This window comes from Oncorhynchus kisutch, linkage group LG28 (genome assembly GCF_002021735.2).
Source record: "Oncorhynchus kisutch isolate 150728-3 linkage group LG28, Okis_V2, whole genome shotgun sequence".
Classification (NCBI taxonomy): Eukaryota; Metazoa; Chordata; class Actinopteri; order Salmoniformes; family Salmonidae; genus Oncorhynchus; species Oncorhynchus kisutch.
Window position 1 is genome coordinate 33,463,780 of NC_034201.2, and position 15,943 is coordinate 33,479,722.

Consider the following 15,943-nt stretch of genomic DNA (forward strand, 5'->3'; position numbering starts at 1 on the left):
CTTTCTTAGCCGCCTCCTTGAACTGTGTTGGAGGCGAGGACGCGTGGAATCAATTAAATACTATTGAGATTTTTACCTCCATGATCTCAATTCAGAGTTTCCTGAAAGGAGTGGATGATGTGAGAGGGTCAGGGGATAGCCTACTTCTCGGTAGTAACGGTACCTTGGCAACTGCAGAGTTAATGGGTGATATTTAAAGGGCTGGTCGTGGATCCCTCCCCCAGGTTTCATACAGGTTGTATTCACTCGCTCTCTGGATCTGCAGCATATCAACAGGCAGGAGAGGTTTGCTTCTGACAGTGACTGACGGAAGTATGTAAGTCTAGTTTCGTTAGATTCTTTGCAAGATGAATTAGCATTGAGATACTTTTGATCTTGATATAATTTTTTTGCTACAGGAGTGCATTTATATTTCAATGTGTTATGTAGCAACTGGTTGACAGGAAAATTATAGTATTTATCTATATTCATCTATTAATTAATTTATTGAAAGTATATGCAATTAATATAAAATAATTATGATAAATAAGGTTACTTTTACTTGCTTTTCATGGTAATGATCCAGCATGAATGTAATACATGGAATGGATAAATAGCTGCTCTGAATTCATTTTATCCTAGACATCAACATTTGTATTTCCTTCTGTACCTGCATACTTATTCTCAACCCCACCGTACACCACAATGATATGAAATTAATTGTAGACCGGTGAGCGTGGTACCAACGATCCACATGAGTGAAGTACAACTGTTATTTGTGCCTTTCTCAGTTCCCATTTCATTTTTTCACGGAGTGAGGTACAAGGTCACTATGGGTACCAGCTCCTCATCATACGCCCCCAAGACAGTCTACCTAGATGTGGATGGGAAAATGCAGAAGGTGAGTGAGACCAGCGATCTGTATATAATGACAAGATGCTCATGTTCCAAAGGTGGGGAGGCAGGCGACAAGCTTAGGTCCCAAATAAGCTCATAAAAACACATTGGGCTTATTTTTGACAGATTTTTGGCAAGAGTGAAACCTCTTGCCTCTTCCTCTTTGGTGAGACTGAGTGACACAACTTATGATCCTGGTACACCAGCTGCCATTATCAGTTCATTACAGCTGATATAATGCAAATAATATCAACAACAATGACATGCATGTTTTTAAGGAATTGTATAACACTATAAGGAGGAGCTTTAAGTAGTGTAACTGAATCATAGGTATTGAAGGGATGGATGCTTGAGGTACATCAATTATATTAATTTGTAAATGTCATGAATGAGGATGGAAAGAAAGTTGAAGGAAAATGTGTTTTATGTTTGACGTTGATTTGCATTAGCAGATTTTTAGATGTAGTAAATGTGAAGTAGTTTGAAGGATAGAGCTTACAACTCAAACCACTTGAACTCTCTCTGCCTTACATGTGACCACCTTGTGTTCATCTCCTGTGAAAGTATGGGGGCTTTGGTCAGGTCAAGAGATGCCGAGATAAGACACAGGTGATTCACAGGTGGTTGTGACGCAAAGGCGGGTGTAACACCTGGAGTGAACATGCTGTCATCATTATTGATATTCATTCTATTGATTTCAGTTGTTAGGAGTTTACGGTTATAAAGAGAACCATTACTTGAGTAGTATTATTTATCTTCAGTATCCCTGAAATACTTTGTGCAAATACAGTACCAAGGCACTATTAAGTATGAAGATATGCAGTTTGATCAACATCAGTACTATTTGTATCTTTAAATGTTCTTGCCTCTGTTTTTAGGTGATTTTCAGTCGATACTGCAGCCCCTGTGACATCCGAGAACTGCTGTGTTCTTCCTCTCACATAGCCAGGTCAGTGGCACCTCACTGCCCCTTTTCACTCAAACACAAACGCATCTTAATTTGAGCCAGTTTGCTACAGCAGGAAAATAATCCTGCAGCAACACAAAATATGGATTATAATTCATGGACATTTTGGATGGGGTTGATACATTTTTTGTACGGTGAAATCAAGTCTAAAATTTCAAAGTGGAAATTACAAACGTCAGAAGCCTTTTTAATCCTCAAATACACTAGTTTTACATTTCGTCTATTGCAGGAAAATTCTCCTGCAACAGGGTGGTCAAATTAAGATCATACATCTGTACACCCTTATGTCCTGCACTTATCAACAATGTTAAATCAATATGCCAACTGTCTAACATTACTTAATATGCTAAAACTCTTGCGTTTGCATTATGGATCTCCTCGCCTTTGAAGTTTGCATTGTCTGTCCTCAGCTTCAAAGTGTTTTTTTACTTATCATTTCCCTTTTCCCCACTTAACATGATGCAGCCTACAATACTTTGATGTATTTAATACTTTGTGTAATACTTTGATTTGTCCTCAGAAATACTGCTATAAGGCTGGTGGACTCGGAGGGAGCGCTGGTCTCCATCGATCCCACAATGCCTACCAACACCCCAAAGTAATGACACGTGTTTTTGGAAACACTATTTTTTTACAGTCTGTTGTTTGACCTGGTATTTATTCAGACAATACATTGTGAATAGGTAATAAGCTTATATTAGTCATTGGTTTGGTGTAGACATGGTAGCAGAAAGTATACATTATTACCATATAATTTCCTACAATATATACACTACAGTGCAAAAGTTTGGGATAACTTTTTTTTAAAGAAAAGTTAGAGAAACAGACGCCTCACAAGTCTTCAACTGGCAGATTCATTAAATAGTACCTGCAAAACAGTGATGAGGTGACTCTGGGATGCGGGCCTTCTAGACAGTGTTCCTCTGTCCTGTGTCTGTGTTATTTTGCCCATCTTAATCTTTTCTTTTTATTGGCCAGTCTGAGATATGGCGTCTTCCTTGCAACTCTGCCTAGAAGGCCAGCATACCGGAGTCGCCTCTTCAATGTTGATGTTGAGACTGGTGTTTAATGAAGCTGCCAGTTGATGACTAGTGAGGCCTCTCAAACTAGACACTTTAATGTACTTGTCCTCTTGCTCAGTTGTGCACCAGGGCATCCCACTCCTCTTTCTATTCTGGTTAGAGCCAATTTGCTCTGTTCTGTGGAGGGAATAGTCACATGGAATAGTCTTCATTTCTCAGAACAAGAATAGACTGACGAGTTTCAGAAGAAAGTTCTTTGTTTCTGGCCATTTTGAGCCTGTAATCGAACCCACAAATGCTGATGCTCCAGATACTCAACTAGTCTAAAGAAGGCCAGTTTTCTAATGATAAATTAGCCTTTTAAAATGATACATTTAGATTAGCTAACACAACTTGCCATTGGAACACAGGAGTGATGGTTGCTGATAATGGGCCTCTGTACACCTAATGTAGATATTCTGGTAAAAGAAACAGGTGTTTCCAGCTACAATAGTCATTTGCAACATTAACAATGTCTACACTGTATTTCTGTTCAGTTTGATGTTATTTTAATGGACCAAAAAAAGGATTTTCTTTCACAAACAAGGACATTTCTAAGTGACCCCAAACTTTTGAACGGTAGTGTATATATTTTCAAATGTAAACAACAACAAAAAATGAACTGGAACAATACTTTAAAGTAATATTGTGACACTGTGTAGGTAAATGGTTTTTCCAGATGGTTCAAGCTAAATCACTTAAATTGGAGGGTGGGATACTAGCTGCAATTACTGTGGTTACTGAAATCTTTTGTTGTTTTGTCTCATCGCAGCTCTCAGTACAAGGTAATGCCTCAGTCGACTGGTCAGGTGGGAGGTACGCTACAATACGAAGCATTTGCGAATTCTATAATTTTCACAGTCACACATAGTAATGGTAAACAGCTAATAGAGAAACAAAGTCAGAACCACCGATACATATTTTTCCTCCTTTCAGACAAAGAAGACATGTTCCAGAATGTTTTGTCTCAGGTGGCAGAGCAATTTAGCAGGTGATATACAAGTATTACATTTTTTATATTTTATTCATTTCGCAGAAACTCTTATCCAGAATGTTTAGTATAGTTTATTTGATCAAGTTAGAAATTATATCTGAGAAAATATCTGTGGCCATCGCACCAATTTCTGGTTTTGTCTCTCTTTTCATTCATCTGTTCAGTCTAATGTGTTGATTTTATTGATTTTATTTGTAAGTAAAATGTTAAAGAATGCATACGTGTCCACTGTTGCCTAGGCTCACACAGATTTCTGCTCAATTCAAGGAGCTATGTTTTCCTCCATTTCTGTTTCAGGGCTTTTAGAATCAATGAGTTGAAGACAGAGGTGACCAATAGGCTTGCCATGTTGGAGAAGAGAGTGGAGTGTGAGTGATGGTGTTACTGTATTAACATTGGCACCACTGGCTTTAGTTTGTGGGAATATTCACACCTACACTGTATATACTTTTATATGCAATATAAAAAATAACATATCGGTTTTGTTGTGAAATATTTAATACTGTATACATTGACTCTCTGTTGCAGTAGAGGGGCTTAAAATGGTGGAGATTGAGAAGTGCAAGAACGACCTGAGGAAATTACGGGATGAGATGACCTCAAAGGGAGGAGGAAGGTCAGACAACTGCAAATAAACCAAATTATCATATCAGATAGTAGTAATAATAATAATAATGAATTAAACAGAATCCAGATGTATATGTCTACATTTACAACATTTAAGTTTAAAAGATCAATGTTGGTGAGGTCAATGTTGAAAAGACTATATAGAAGACACTCAAATCCGTGTTGATTCATTCAAAAGGCCTTTTAAGGGCCCAAAGTAACATATTGTTCAGTACATTTCCCTTTAAGGGGCAATCTGCAATTGCTACATCCATTTATGGATTGTTAAATTAATGATATCCATTGATTCTTAAAGAATATAACTTATAAATGCCTCATGAGCTAGGTTCAACTGTCCTACCCCATCAGATCCCCAAATATAAGCATGTTTTAATACCTTTTTTGTAAACAATGTAATTGTAAACAAACACTGTATACCCTCCAAACATGGTTCAAACCATAATTGTTTCCTGGTGGATAGTCAGATTTGTCTATGAATTTGAGTGGTTACCATTCTCCAGCTCAATCCTCAGCTCTTTCCAAAACAGAGGCAGGGTAGCTGCTTTTGTTATTCTTTAAACTGCAGATTGTCTAATTAATACTGCATGTGTGGTCTATTATGATTCAAATAAGAGCCTCTTAAAATTGACTACACCATATGTTGCCCTTAAATCAGTGTTGATTGAAGGCCCATTACATGAAAGACCCTTGAATATGTTCTTATATGTTCTTAACTTGTAGGCTACCGCCCTTCTGTTTTCCCCAATATTGCTTCTTATTATTAGAGTGACTTGTGGTTGCAAATATAGCTTCACAGAGGACGGCAAGAAACTCTCCCCAAGACGAGACGTTCCAAATTACCCAAAGGTAAACAGTTAAAGCATAATAACCAGTACACCTTTTGTTAATGGTGAATAAATGACTTCCATTACTCTTTTCACTATGTCTACAGTATACTCTATCCCAGGAGACCATAGAAGCTCTGAAGAAACCTACATTTGATGTTTGGCATTGGGAGCACAATGAGGTTGGGGATATTTCATGTAGCCTAATTTGCGCAAATATGCATTGCATGTATGTATAAATGTATTTTTATCTGACAAATGATTATTCTTGCTTTGGTACTTTTTCCAAGGCAATCTATAAAGATAGCTAATCAGCGTCTTAGTCCCAATTGCTATGTGTAGCATTAAACATATTCTGATAGTACTCATTACTGTATTGTGTTTCCAATGTGGAGATGTTAAGCTGTCTGGAGTACATGTATCATGATCTGGGCCTGGTGAAGGAATTTAATATGAACCCCATCACACTGAAACGATGGCTGGTGAGTTAGATCCACACTTGTGAAACCCCTATCTTTACCCAAGTCGTCATTAGCCTCGATTTCCATTCTTTATCTCATGAAAGTAAAAATATGCACTTATGAGCTGATTCAAAATATGCACACTATTAAAAAAAGTATTGATTTCTTGTTTGTAAGATGTTTGTTGCTTTGTGTTTCAGCTGGGAATCCAGGAGAATTACCGCAACAACCCGTTCCATAACTTCCGCCACTGCTTCTGTGTCAGTCAGATGATGTATGGAATGATCCACCTGTGCAACTTACAAGTGAGAACACACCTCAGTGTGTGTGTGTGTGTGTGTGTGTGTGTGTGTGTGTGTGTGTGTGTGTGTGTGTGTGTGTGTGTGTGTGTGTGTGTGTGTGTCACTGACTCTAGCTGTGTTTCTCAGGAGAGGCTCACCATGACTGACATGTGCATCCTCATGACAGCTGCCGTGTGTCACGACCTAGATCACCCAGGCTACAACAACACGTAGGTCACATTACATATACCTTTATATATATATATATAATATATATATATTTTACATACACTTAGGTTGGAGTCATTAAAACTCGTTTTTAAACCACTCCATAAATGTCTTTTTAACAAACTATAGTTTTGGCAAGTCAGTTAGGACATCTACTTTGTGCATGAAACAAGTAATTTTTCCAGCAATTGTTTACAGACAGATTATTTCACTTATAATTCACTGTATCACAATTGCAGTGGGTCAGAAGTTTACATACACTAAGTTGCCTGTGCCTTTAAACAGCTTGGATATTCCAGAAAATTATGTCATTGCTTTAGAAGCTTCTGATAGGCTAATTGACATAATTTGAGTTAATTGGAAGTGTATCTGTGGATGTATTTCAAAGCCTACCTTCCAACTCAGTGCCTCTTTGCTTGACATCAGCCAAGACCTCAGGAAAAAAAAAAATTCATCCTTGGGAGCAATTTCCAAATGCCTGAGGCACCACGTTCATCTGTACAAACAATAGTACGCAAGTAGAAACACCATGGTACCACGCAGCAGTCATACCACTCAGGAAGGAGATGCGTTCTGTCTCCTGGAGATGAACGTACTTTGGTTATGAAAAGCACAAATCAATCCCAGAACAACAGCAAAGGACGTTGTGAAGATGCTGGAGGAAACAGATACAAAAGTATCTATATCAACAGTAAAACGAGTCCTATATCGACATAACCTGAAATTCCTCTCAACAAGGAAGAAGCCACTGCTCCAAAACCGCCATAAAAAGCCAGAATACGGTTTGCAACTGCACATGGGGACAAATATCGTACTTTTTGGAGAAATGTCCTCTGGTCTGATGAAACAAAAATAGAACTGTTTGGCCATAATGACCATCGTTATGTTTGGAGGAAAAAGGGGGAGGCTTGCAAACCAAAGAACACCATCCCAACTGTGAAGCACGGGGGTGGCAGCATCATGTTGTGGGGGTGCTTTGCTGCAGGAGAGACTGGTGCACTTCACAAAACAGATGGCATCATGAGGAAGGACAATTATCAGTCAGGAAGTTAAAGCTTGGACAACAAATGGGTCTTCCAAATGGACAATGACCCCAAGCATACCCCAAGCATACTTACAAAGTTATGGCTAAAGGACAACAAAGTCAAGGTATTGGAGAGGCCATCACAAGCCCTGACCTCAAACCTAAAGAATAGAACATTGGGCAGAACTGAAAAAGCGTGTGAGAGCAAGGAGGCCTACAAACCTGACTCAGTTTCACCAGCTCTATCAGGAGGAATGGGACAATATTCACCCAACTTATTGTGGGAAGCTTGTGGAAGGCTACCCAAGTTAAACAATTTAAAGGCAATGCTACCAAATACTAATTGAGTGTATGTACATTTCTGACCCACTAGGAATGTGATTAAATAAATAAAGTTGAAATAAATCATTCTCTCTACTATTATTCTGACATTTCACATTCTTCAAATAAAGTGGTGATCGTAACTGACCTAAGACAGGAAATGTTTACTAGGATTACATGTCAGGAGTTGTGAAAAACTGAGTTTAAATGTATTTGGCTAAAGTGTATGTAAATGCCCCACTTCAACTGTGTGTGTGTGTGTGTGTGTGTGTGTGTGTGTGTGTACACACACACACACACACACACACACACACACACACACACACACACACACACACACACACACACACACACACACACACACACACACACACACACACACAGTGGGGAGAACAAGTATTTGATACACTAACGATTTTGCAGGTTTTCCTACTTACAAAGCATGTCTGTAATTTTTATCATAGGTACACTCCAACTGTGAGAGACGGAATCGAAAACAAAAATCCAGAAAATCACATTGTATGATTTTTAAGTAATTAATTTGCATTTTATTGCATGACATAAGTATTTGATCACCTACCAACCAGTAAGAATTCCGGCTCTCACAGACCTGTTAGTTTTTCTTTAAGAAGCCCTCCTGTTCTCCACTCATTACCTGCATTAACTGCACCCGTTTGAACTCGTTACCTGTGTAAAAGACACCTGTCCACACACTCAATCAATAAGACTCCAACCTCTGCACAATGGCCAAGACCAGAGAGCTGTGTAAGGACATCAAGGATAAAATTGTAGACCTGCACAAGGCTGGGATGGGCTACAGGACAATAGGCAAGCAGCTTGGTGAGAAGGCAACAACTGTCAATGACCAAGTCCATATTATGGCAAGAACAGCTCAGATAAGCAAAGAGAAACGTCAGTCCATCATTCATTGAAGACATGAAGGTCAGTCAATACGTAAAAACCATCAAGTGCTATGATGAAACTGGCCCTCATGAGGACCGCCAAAGGAAAGGAAGACCCAGAGTTACCTCTGCTGCAGAGGATACGTTCTTGGATAAGTTCTTCATTTTTTTAAATGTATAAAAAATCCATACAGAAATATCAAATTTACATAAGTATTCACAACCCTGAGTCAATACATGTTAGAATCACCTTTGGCAGCAATTACAGCTGCAAATCTGTCTCTAAGAGCTTTGCACATGTAGATTGTACAATATTTGCACATCTATTATTTAAAAGATTCTTCAATTATGTTGAGGCTCAGGCTCAGGGAAGGGTGCCAGAACATGTCTGCAACATTAAGGTCCCCAACAATGCAGTGTCCTCCATCATTCTTAAATGGAAGAAGTTTGGAACCACCAAGACTCTTCCGAAAGCTGTCAGCCCAGCCAAACTGAGAAATCAGGGGAGAAGGGCCTTCAGGGAGGTGACCAAGAACTGGATGGTCACTCTGACAGAGCTCTAGAGTTCATCTGTGGAGATGGAAGAACCTTCCAGGAGGACAACCATCTCTGCAGCACACCCACCAATCAGTGCTTTATGGTAGAGTGGCCAGATGGAAGCCACTACTCAGAAAAAGGCACATGACAGCCCGCTTAAAGTGTGTTTAAAGGCACCTGAAGACTCTGACTTTGAGAAATAAGATTCTCGGGTCTGACAAATTCTTTGGCCTGAATGCCAAGCGCCATGCTGTGGGGATGTTTTTCAGCGGCAGGGACTGGGAGACGAGTCAGGATAGAGGCAAAGATGAACGGAGCAAAGTACAGAAAATCCTGGATGAAAACTTACTTATAATAAGAACAGCAATGATAAAAATTTTACTTACTAAATAAGAAAGGGGAGGAGGGAGACCTCAAACTGGAGCAAAGGTTCACCTTCCAACAGGACAACGATCCTCAGCACACTGCAAGACAATGCAGGAGTGGCTTCGGGACAAGTCTCTGAATGTCCTTGAGTGGCCCAGCTAGAGCCCGGACTTGGAAACCGATTTAACATATCTGGAGAGACCTGAATATACTTGTGTGCTAATGCTATGTCCTGTGGCAGGTACCAGATAAACGCTCACACAGAGCTGGCGGTGCGCTACAACGACATCTCACCCCTGGAGAACCATCACTGTGCCGTGGCCTTCCAGATCATCTCCATGCCAGAGTGTAACATCTTCGCCAACATAGAAACGGAGGCCTTCAAACACCTCAGACAGGTGAGGCACCAGGTTTCTCACAGCAAGGACCTCACTGCAATTTGAATAACAAAACATTTGTGAAGTAGCATGTATTATAGTTCAGAAGCTAAAAATGGGGTTTGGCTAAGTTAGGATAACTATACACTGAGTGTACAAAACATTAGGAACACCTTCCTATTATTGAGTTGGACCCCCTTTTGTCCTCAGAACAGCCTCAATTCATCAGGCATGGACTGTTCAAGTTGTCGAAAGCATTCCACAGGGATGCTGGCCCATGTTGACTCCAATGCTTTCCACAGTTGTGTCATGTTGGCTGGATGTCTTTTGGGTGGTGGATCATTCTTGATACACACGGGAAACTGTTGAGCATGAAAACCCCAGCCGCGTTGCACTTCTTGACACATTCAAACCGGTGCGCCTGGCATCTATCAACATTATTGTAAAATAAATGGTATTACACATCACCACCTAAACATAGGGATAGTTTCACACAGAGGATGGCTTTTGTTTGTGATTTTGGCCAGGATTGGTTTCTAGTATAGTATAATGATATTATTTGCGACCTTGGCAGGCTATCATCACTCTCATCTTAGCCACAGATATGGCCAGACACGGTGAGATACTGGACTCCTTCAAGCAGAACGTGGACAACTTTGACTTCACCAACCACAAGCATGTGACATGTGTATGTATGCAATTACGTATATCCTCAAGTCAATGTTGATATACAGCATGTGTCAAATGTATTGCAGAGACTTTGGGGGATGCCCAAACCCGGGTCTAGCAATGGACAACCCAGCACCTTAACTTTAATGCCAAGACGTCTGAACCTCTTTACAAGGTTGTTAGGTGTTACATCCGTTATGATTGAGGATTGTTGTTGCATCTCTGTGCAGCTAAAGCTGGTGTTGATCAAGTGCTGTGACATCTCCAATGAGGTGAGACCCACGGAGGTGGCCGAGCCCTGGCTAGACTGCCTGCTGGAGGAATACTTTATGCAGGTGAGTTACTGCTTTTTTGAAAATGATTGTCAATTAACTCACCATTATTTTAAATAATAACCATAATTGTGAAGAAAAAGTATAGTCTTGACTAATCTCTGTCACAGAACAAAAATCGTGCAAATTAAGTTCTGGGGGGAGACAAGAGTAGCAAAGTCTCCACCCCTCCAAATGAAAACTCTCAGCCAGTTTTGGGCATGTCTATGGGACAAATGTCCCTTCCCCTTCCAAAATGTGAGAGCCTGTGAAATTCAGATTTGTCCAACAGATTAGTGACAAAACAGTTGTGTACTGGAACAAAGTTCTCATTAGTCGTTGAATCCCACAGTCTGTCGACAGATGTTACTACCATTTATGGTATGTGTATTTGTCAACGATAGATGTCCACGAGTCTTGACCAACCTTTAATGTTGCAAGGAAGTATTTTCACCTTAAAGATATTTACATTTCTTCTCATGAAATCACACAAATCCTTGGTTTAAGGCAAACTATATATGCATTTGCCAATGGGTGTGGGGAGGTGTGCCTCTTTCTTTCCAATGAGGAAAGAAGCAAATGTTCTGTATAGGCTTTCATGATCTGTTTTTGTGTTCAGAGTGACAGAGAGAAATCTGAGGGTCTCCCAGTAGCTCCGTTCATGGATCGGGACAAAGTGACCAAACCCACAGCTCAGATTGGCTTCATCAAATTCGTCCTCATTCCCATGTTTGAGACTGTTATGAAGGTGTGTTTCTGTTTCCGAGTGAGATTCAACAATCCAAAATGTTTGCCAACAAAAATGTATGCTATAACACTGTGGGGCGGTTTCCTGGACAGGTGTTGAAACTTTAGAACCCAGTTCCTACATTTTAATATAAAAATAGATTTTATCAAACAAAACTATGCTACATTTTATCTCTGGGACCCTCAGGGTGACAAATCGGAGCAAGATAACTGAATGTAAGTACATTATTTACCTTCAGAGGTGAATGTATCAAACCAGTTGCCGTGATACTAGTTTTTTGTTGTTGTGCCCTCTCCTCAAACAATAGCATAGTATTTTTTCACTGTAATAGCATCTGTAAATTGGACAGTGCAGTAAGATAAAGAAGAATTTAAGCTTTCTGACCATGTAAGACATGTCTATGTCCTGGGAAATGTTCTTGTTACTTACAACAACATGCTAATCATATTAGCGCACATTAGCTCAACCTTCCCGGTAGAGGTTAATCTATGGATGTAAATCAGTGGTGGCAGGTGACTTAAAAAAAATGTTTGTAGGATAATGGATGAAAACTATTTTGGGACAAAAAGCTAATGGGGTGACACACTTTCATGTTCTGAGCCACTCTTAAATGACTACATCTAAATGTGTGTCCTAGCTTTTTCCCCAGATTGAGGAGATTATGGTGCAGCCTTTGCGGGATTCTCGAGACCACTATGAAGAACTTAAACAGATTGACGATGCCATGACTGAGGTAAAACCCTTCTCCTCACACCTTCGTTGACCTCAAGAATCGAGGTCAATCTCATTTACATTGTATGTTAAAAATAAATGGAACAAACATGGAATACATTAAGGCTGACTCATTATACAGACTCTTGAGGGAAAAAAACAATAGAGAACATGGGCATTTGTAGTTAAAATTGTGTTTCATTATTTTCCTGAATTGACTGAAGTTAAGCTGAATGTGTCATGCCCATTGAAAATGGGGGTCCTTTTATAAATTTGTTTGCTGAAAATACAAAATAAATGTTTCTTTAATGCATAATTAACTCAAAGATATCGAATTTGGCCATCAGTTCCCCCTTGAAAAAATTAAGTGCATGACACCTCTGCCTCATCATTGCTTTCCTTTTATTGTGTGTAGATGCGGTATGTCCTGTTATAAGGCACTACTACAGCAGCGTAGTGATGATAATAATTGGCTCAGGGGTGAAGTTTCCCCTGTGTGCAGATCGAGACTCAGCTTCCTCAATCCTAACCTTAGCACTAGTGGGGAAACTTTTAAACTGACCCAAGATCAGCAGCTAGGGGTTACTTTACCCAATAACTGTGGCCTTAGTCCTTAGACTATCTACCAGCTTTATTACTCTATAAAATCCCTCCACCGCCATCTTGTGTTAACATAAAGGTGTCTTTTGTTCTACAAGGCACAGAAGAAAAAAACTGAGAGCAAGTCATTAGGAGGAAAGAAGAAATAAACTTTTCCTGCAAACTCATTGGTGTCTTGTAAGTTTAAACGTTAGATAGATGTGACGTGCCCTCCTCTTTCACTCTCTGACCAAACTTTATCCCACTAATGATGTAGTTTACGTTTATCCCAACATGAACAGGATATTTAGAGGGGGACCTGATCCTAAATGAACACTTCTACTCTGAGACATGCAGCCCATACAGCATTGGTAGGCCCTAGACTGGTTTCAATAGTAAGTGTCATGTGCCATCTAGTGGTCATACCAGTTTTACCATATGGTTTATTAGGCTTCAGATTAAATAAATGTATGAACTTCACAGGCTTGTGAAAGTGCACAGGGATTTTGATGCTGCTTTACAATAAATATTGAGGATCTTATTCTGCTGACATGATGATCGATGCTTGACATCCATTTGACAAATAAACATTCTTGCTCTTATCCATAATAATCTTGTCAGGTAAACGCAGGTGCCTAGACCAGAGTAGGCACATTTGCTATTTAACAGAACTTTCTTTTTTTATACAAAACTATCAGTAGAGTTTCAAAATGCAATGGAAACACATTGAACTTCAGATTTTTATTCAGTACATGAAAATGTCTTTTTGTGTCACCACGGAAAGCCAAAACCCCTGCTCATGCAAACCTGGTGATTAGATGGTCCTGTGTAGATAATATTTTCAACCAAAAACTATCAGGAAATAACACTGATGTATGTTTTTCCAATGAGGAAACCAATGTTTGTTTAATCAGCTCTTGTACAATATGATACACAACAAATGTAATTGTGACTGCACTGGGCCTTTAAATCAACTCATGTTACATAGCAGTATTGCTGATTTATCATATGATTGATATTGTTATGACATTCTATAAAGGTCAAGCTTTTATACTAACTATTTTATAAGGCATATTGACATGGCTGTTCTATTGTAGAGAAGTGTGTGTGTGTGTGTGTGTGTGTGTGTGTAATAGGTCTACCTCACCCCTCCCCTCTCTTTTGACACCTAGTTCTGTGTGACCTTTGGTACTATCTCCAGCAGATGCATATTATGCAATCTTTTCCTCTTATACTGTTCTCCTCATTTGACCCTTGACCTGAAGTAGAAATAATCCAGGATCACAACTCTGGAGGCTGAGATCTGTTGTGTCCTAATCATGTACTTTCCTCCCCCTTGAATTGAATGTTTTGATATGTCAGCGGTGGCTGGTGTCACTTTAAATCGAAGGACATGTTCATTGTAATGGCTAACATTCCATTCAAGCCATTGCTATGAGCCGTCTTCCCTTTACCAACCTCCACTATTAAATGTATAATCTGTATATTAATCGGCCTTTGAATAACATCCCATTGATGGATGGCTATGTCGATAACGCCTCACTTTACAATGTAGATCTTCTGTTGTTCATAATGATAGTCTTATTACACAATAACCATCGTTCCCAATTAACTGGTTATACCCACCTCTGTTTTCTGGCTTTAGAGACCTCGGATGGTGTTTCCATTCCGAGGGGGAAGCAAGGCATCTGCCTGAGCATGGGCAACCGTCTTGGCTTGGTTTTGGCCATAGAAAGGGAGACTCCTCCCCTAATACCACAACTTCCTGTAGTTATATAGTTATGTAGCCAGCCCAGGCAAGTAGGGTGTAGAAAAATACAAATTAACCAATCAGCACCTTCCCTCTCTCCTTAGCCCCTCCCAACATAAAGTGAGAAGAGGAGAGAAGACGCAGTGATATTGTTTGACCTTAGGGGTGGCAACACTGGGGCTGGTTTTGTTTCTTCTTGTTACTTTTGCACAAGGTTTTCTTTTGGTAGAGAAGGATGAAACATTTAGGGACAAATATGAAGAGATTGTGTCTTCTAAATGAGTATGCGAGGTAGGTTAAATAATAGTATTTATAATATGGATATTATTTACAAAGGGCTTTTCATTGTATGGGGCTAACGTGTACTGTACCTCAGCCACCTTATGGGAATTTTAAAGACAAAGTTGGAGATTAGGGACATATAGCAGGTCGGAAGTATTTTAACTTAGCCAGTTTTGTAGAAACCACTACATGATTTACAGTGAAGGGAAAAATACATTTCTACCAGTGTATATTTTGACACGTGCGTGTATGACTTTGCATATCAAATAAAATTGCAATACTTATTGGCCGATCATCTCGAAGATGTCTTTATTTTAAACTTGCGTCTCCTGAGAAACTGGAGAGGTCAGTGTGTGACAACTATTACACTACATTTAATTTCTCCACCTGCTGGTTATTTGGGACACCTTTTCCGTTCTGAGGCCTTTTTCACACTAGTTTTCCTCTTTAAAAGAAGTTATCCATCATTATCAACCTGGTCTCTCATACATACTATACACACAAACACCCAGAAGCAATAGCCAGCTGCAAAACATTCACAATGCAGAGTGATATAACATCACAACTTTATATATCAGGGATCAGCAACTAGATTAAGCCGTGGGATTTTTTTTTCTTGAGAGATGTTCAGGGGGCCAGAACATAAATACAAATAATTATGCAGACTGAAAATTGACCTCAAAAAGCCCAAAAAATAGAACATTTGACTAAAACATCATTTCAAACCTTGCTTAAATGTGTATACCATCACATAAATCCAATTAAATGGTATTTGTCACATGCTTCGTAAACAACAGTTGTAGACTAACAATGCAGAATGAAAGAAAAATAGAGAAACAATAGAATAAAAAAAATGACACTAAATAGTAAAAGTTATAATAATATACAATGAGTAACGATAACTTGGCTTAACACTGTAGTGTTTTCACGATACCAACCTTGTATTAATGATACAATACCAGGCCAAAGAAATAATCGAAAAGTAACAACACTTACTAATATGCTATGAGTAATGATAACGTCGCTCTACGCTCTACACTATATCTC

The 15,943-nt window shown here is 39.3% G+C and overlaps 1 protein-coding gene across 1 annotated transcript; it reads left to right on the forward strand.

Annotated features, from left to right (window-relative positions):
- Window positions 1-16: 16 nt before the first annotated feature.
- Window positions 17-15,180, forward strand: pde9ab (phosphodiesterase 9ab). Its single transcript, XM_031808625.1, has 18 exons — window positions 17-316; window positions 771-880; window positions 1,755-1,825; window positions 2,364-2,441; window positions 3,677-3,720; window positions 3,841-3,895; window positions 4,196-4,266; window positions 4,427-4,514; window positions 5,290-5,371; window positions 5,457-5,531; window positions 5,745-5,831; window positions 6,011-6,115; window positions 6,239-6,321; window positions 9,711-9,867; window positions 10,421-10,534; window positions 10,746-10,850; window positions 11,446-11,574; window positions 12,212-15,180. Exons 2-18 carry the CDS (start codon window positions 812-814, stop codon window positions 12,335-12,337), a joined length of 1,539 nt encoding a protein of 512 aa, XP_031664485.1. The 5' UTR covers window positions 17-316; window positions 771-811; the 3' UTR covers window positions 12,338-15,180.
- The last annotated feature ends 763 nt before the right edge of the window (window positions 15,181-15,943 follow it).

Bases quoted from the DNA above. Each gene is read 5' to 3' on its own strand.
- pde9ab (XM_031808625.1), top strand. From the start codon at position 812: ATGGGTACCAGCTCCTCATCATACGCCCCCAAGACAGTCTACCTAGAT. The intron at 5,832-6,010 runs GTGAGTTAGATC...TTTGTGTTTCAG, and splicing joins TCACACTGAAACGATGGCTG to CTGGGAATCCAGGAGAATTA. The intron at 10,851-11,445 runs GTGAGTTACTGC...TTTTGTGTTCAG, and splicing joins TGGAGGAATACTTTATGCAG to AGTGACAGAGAGAAATCTGA.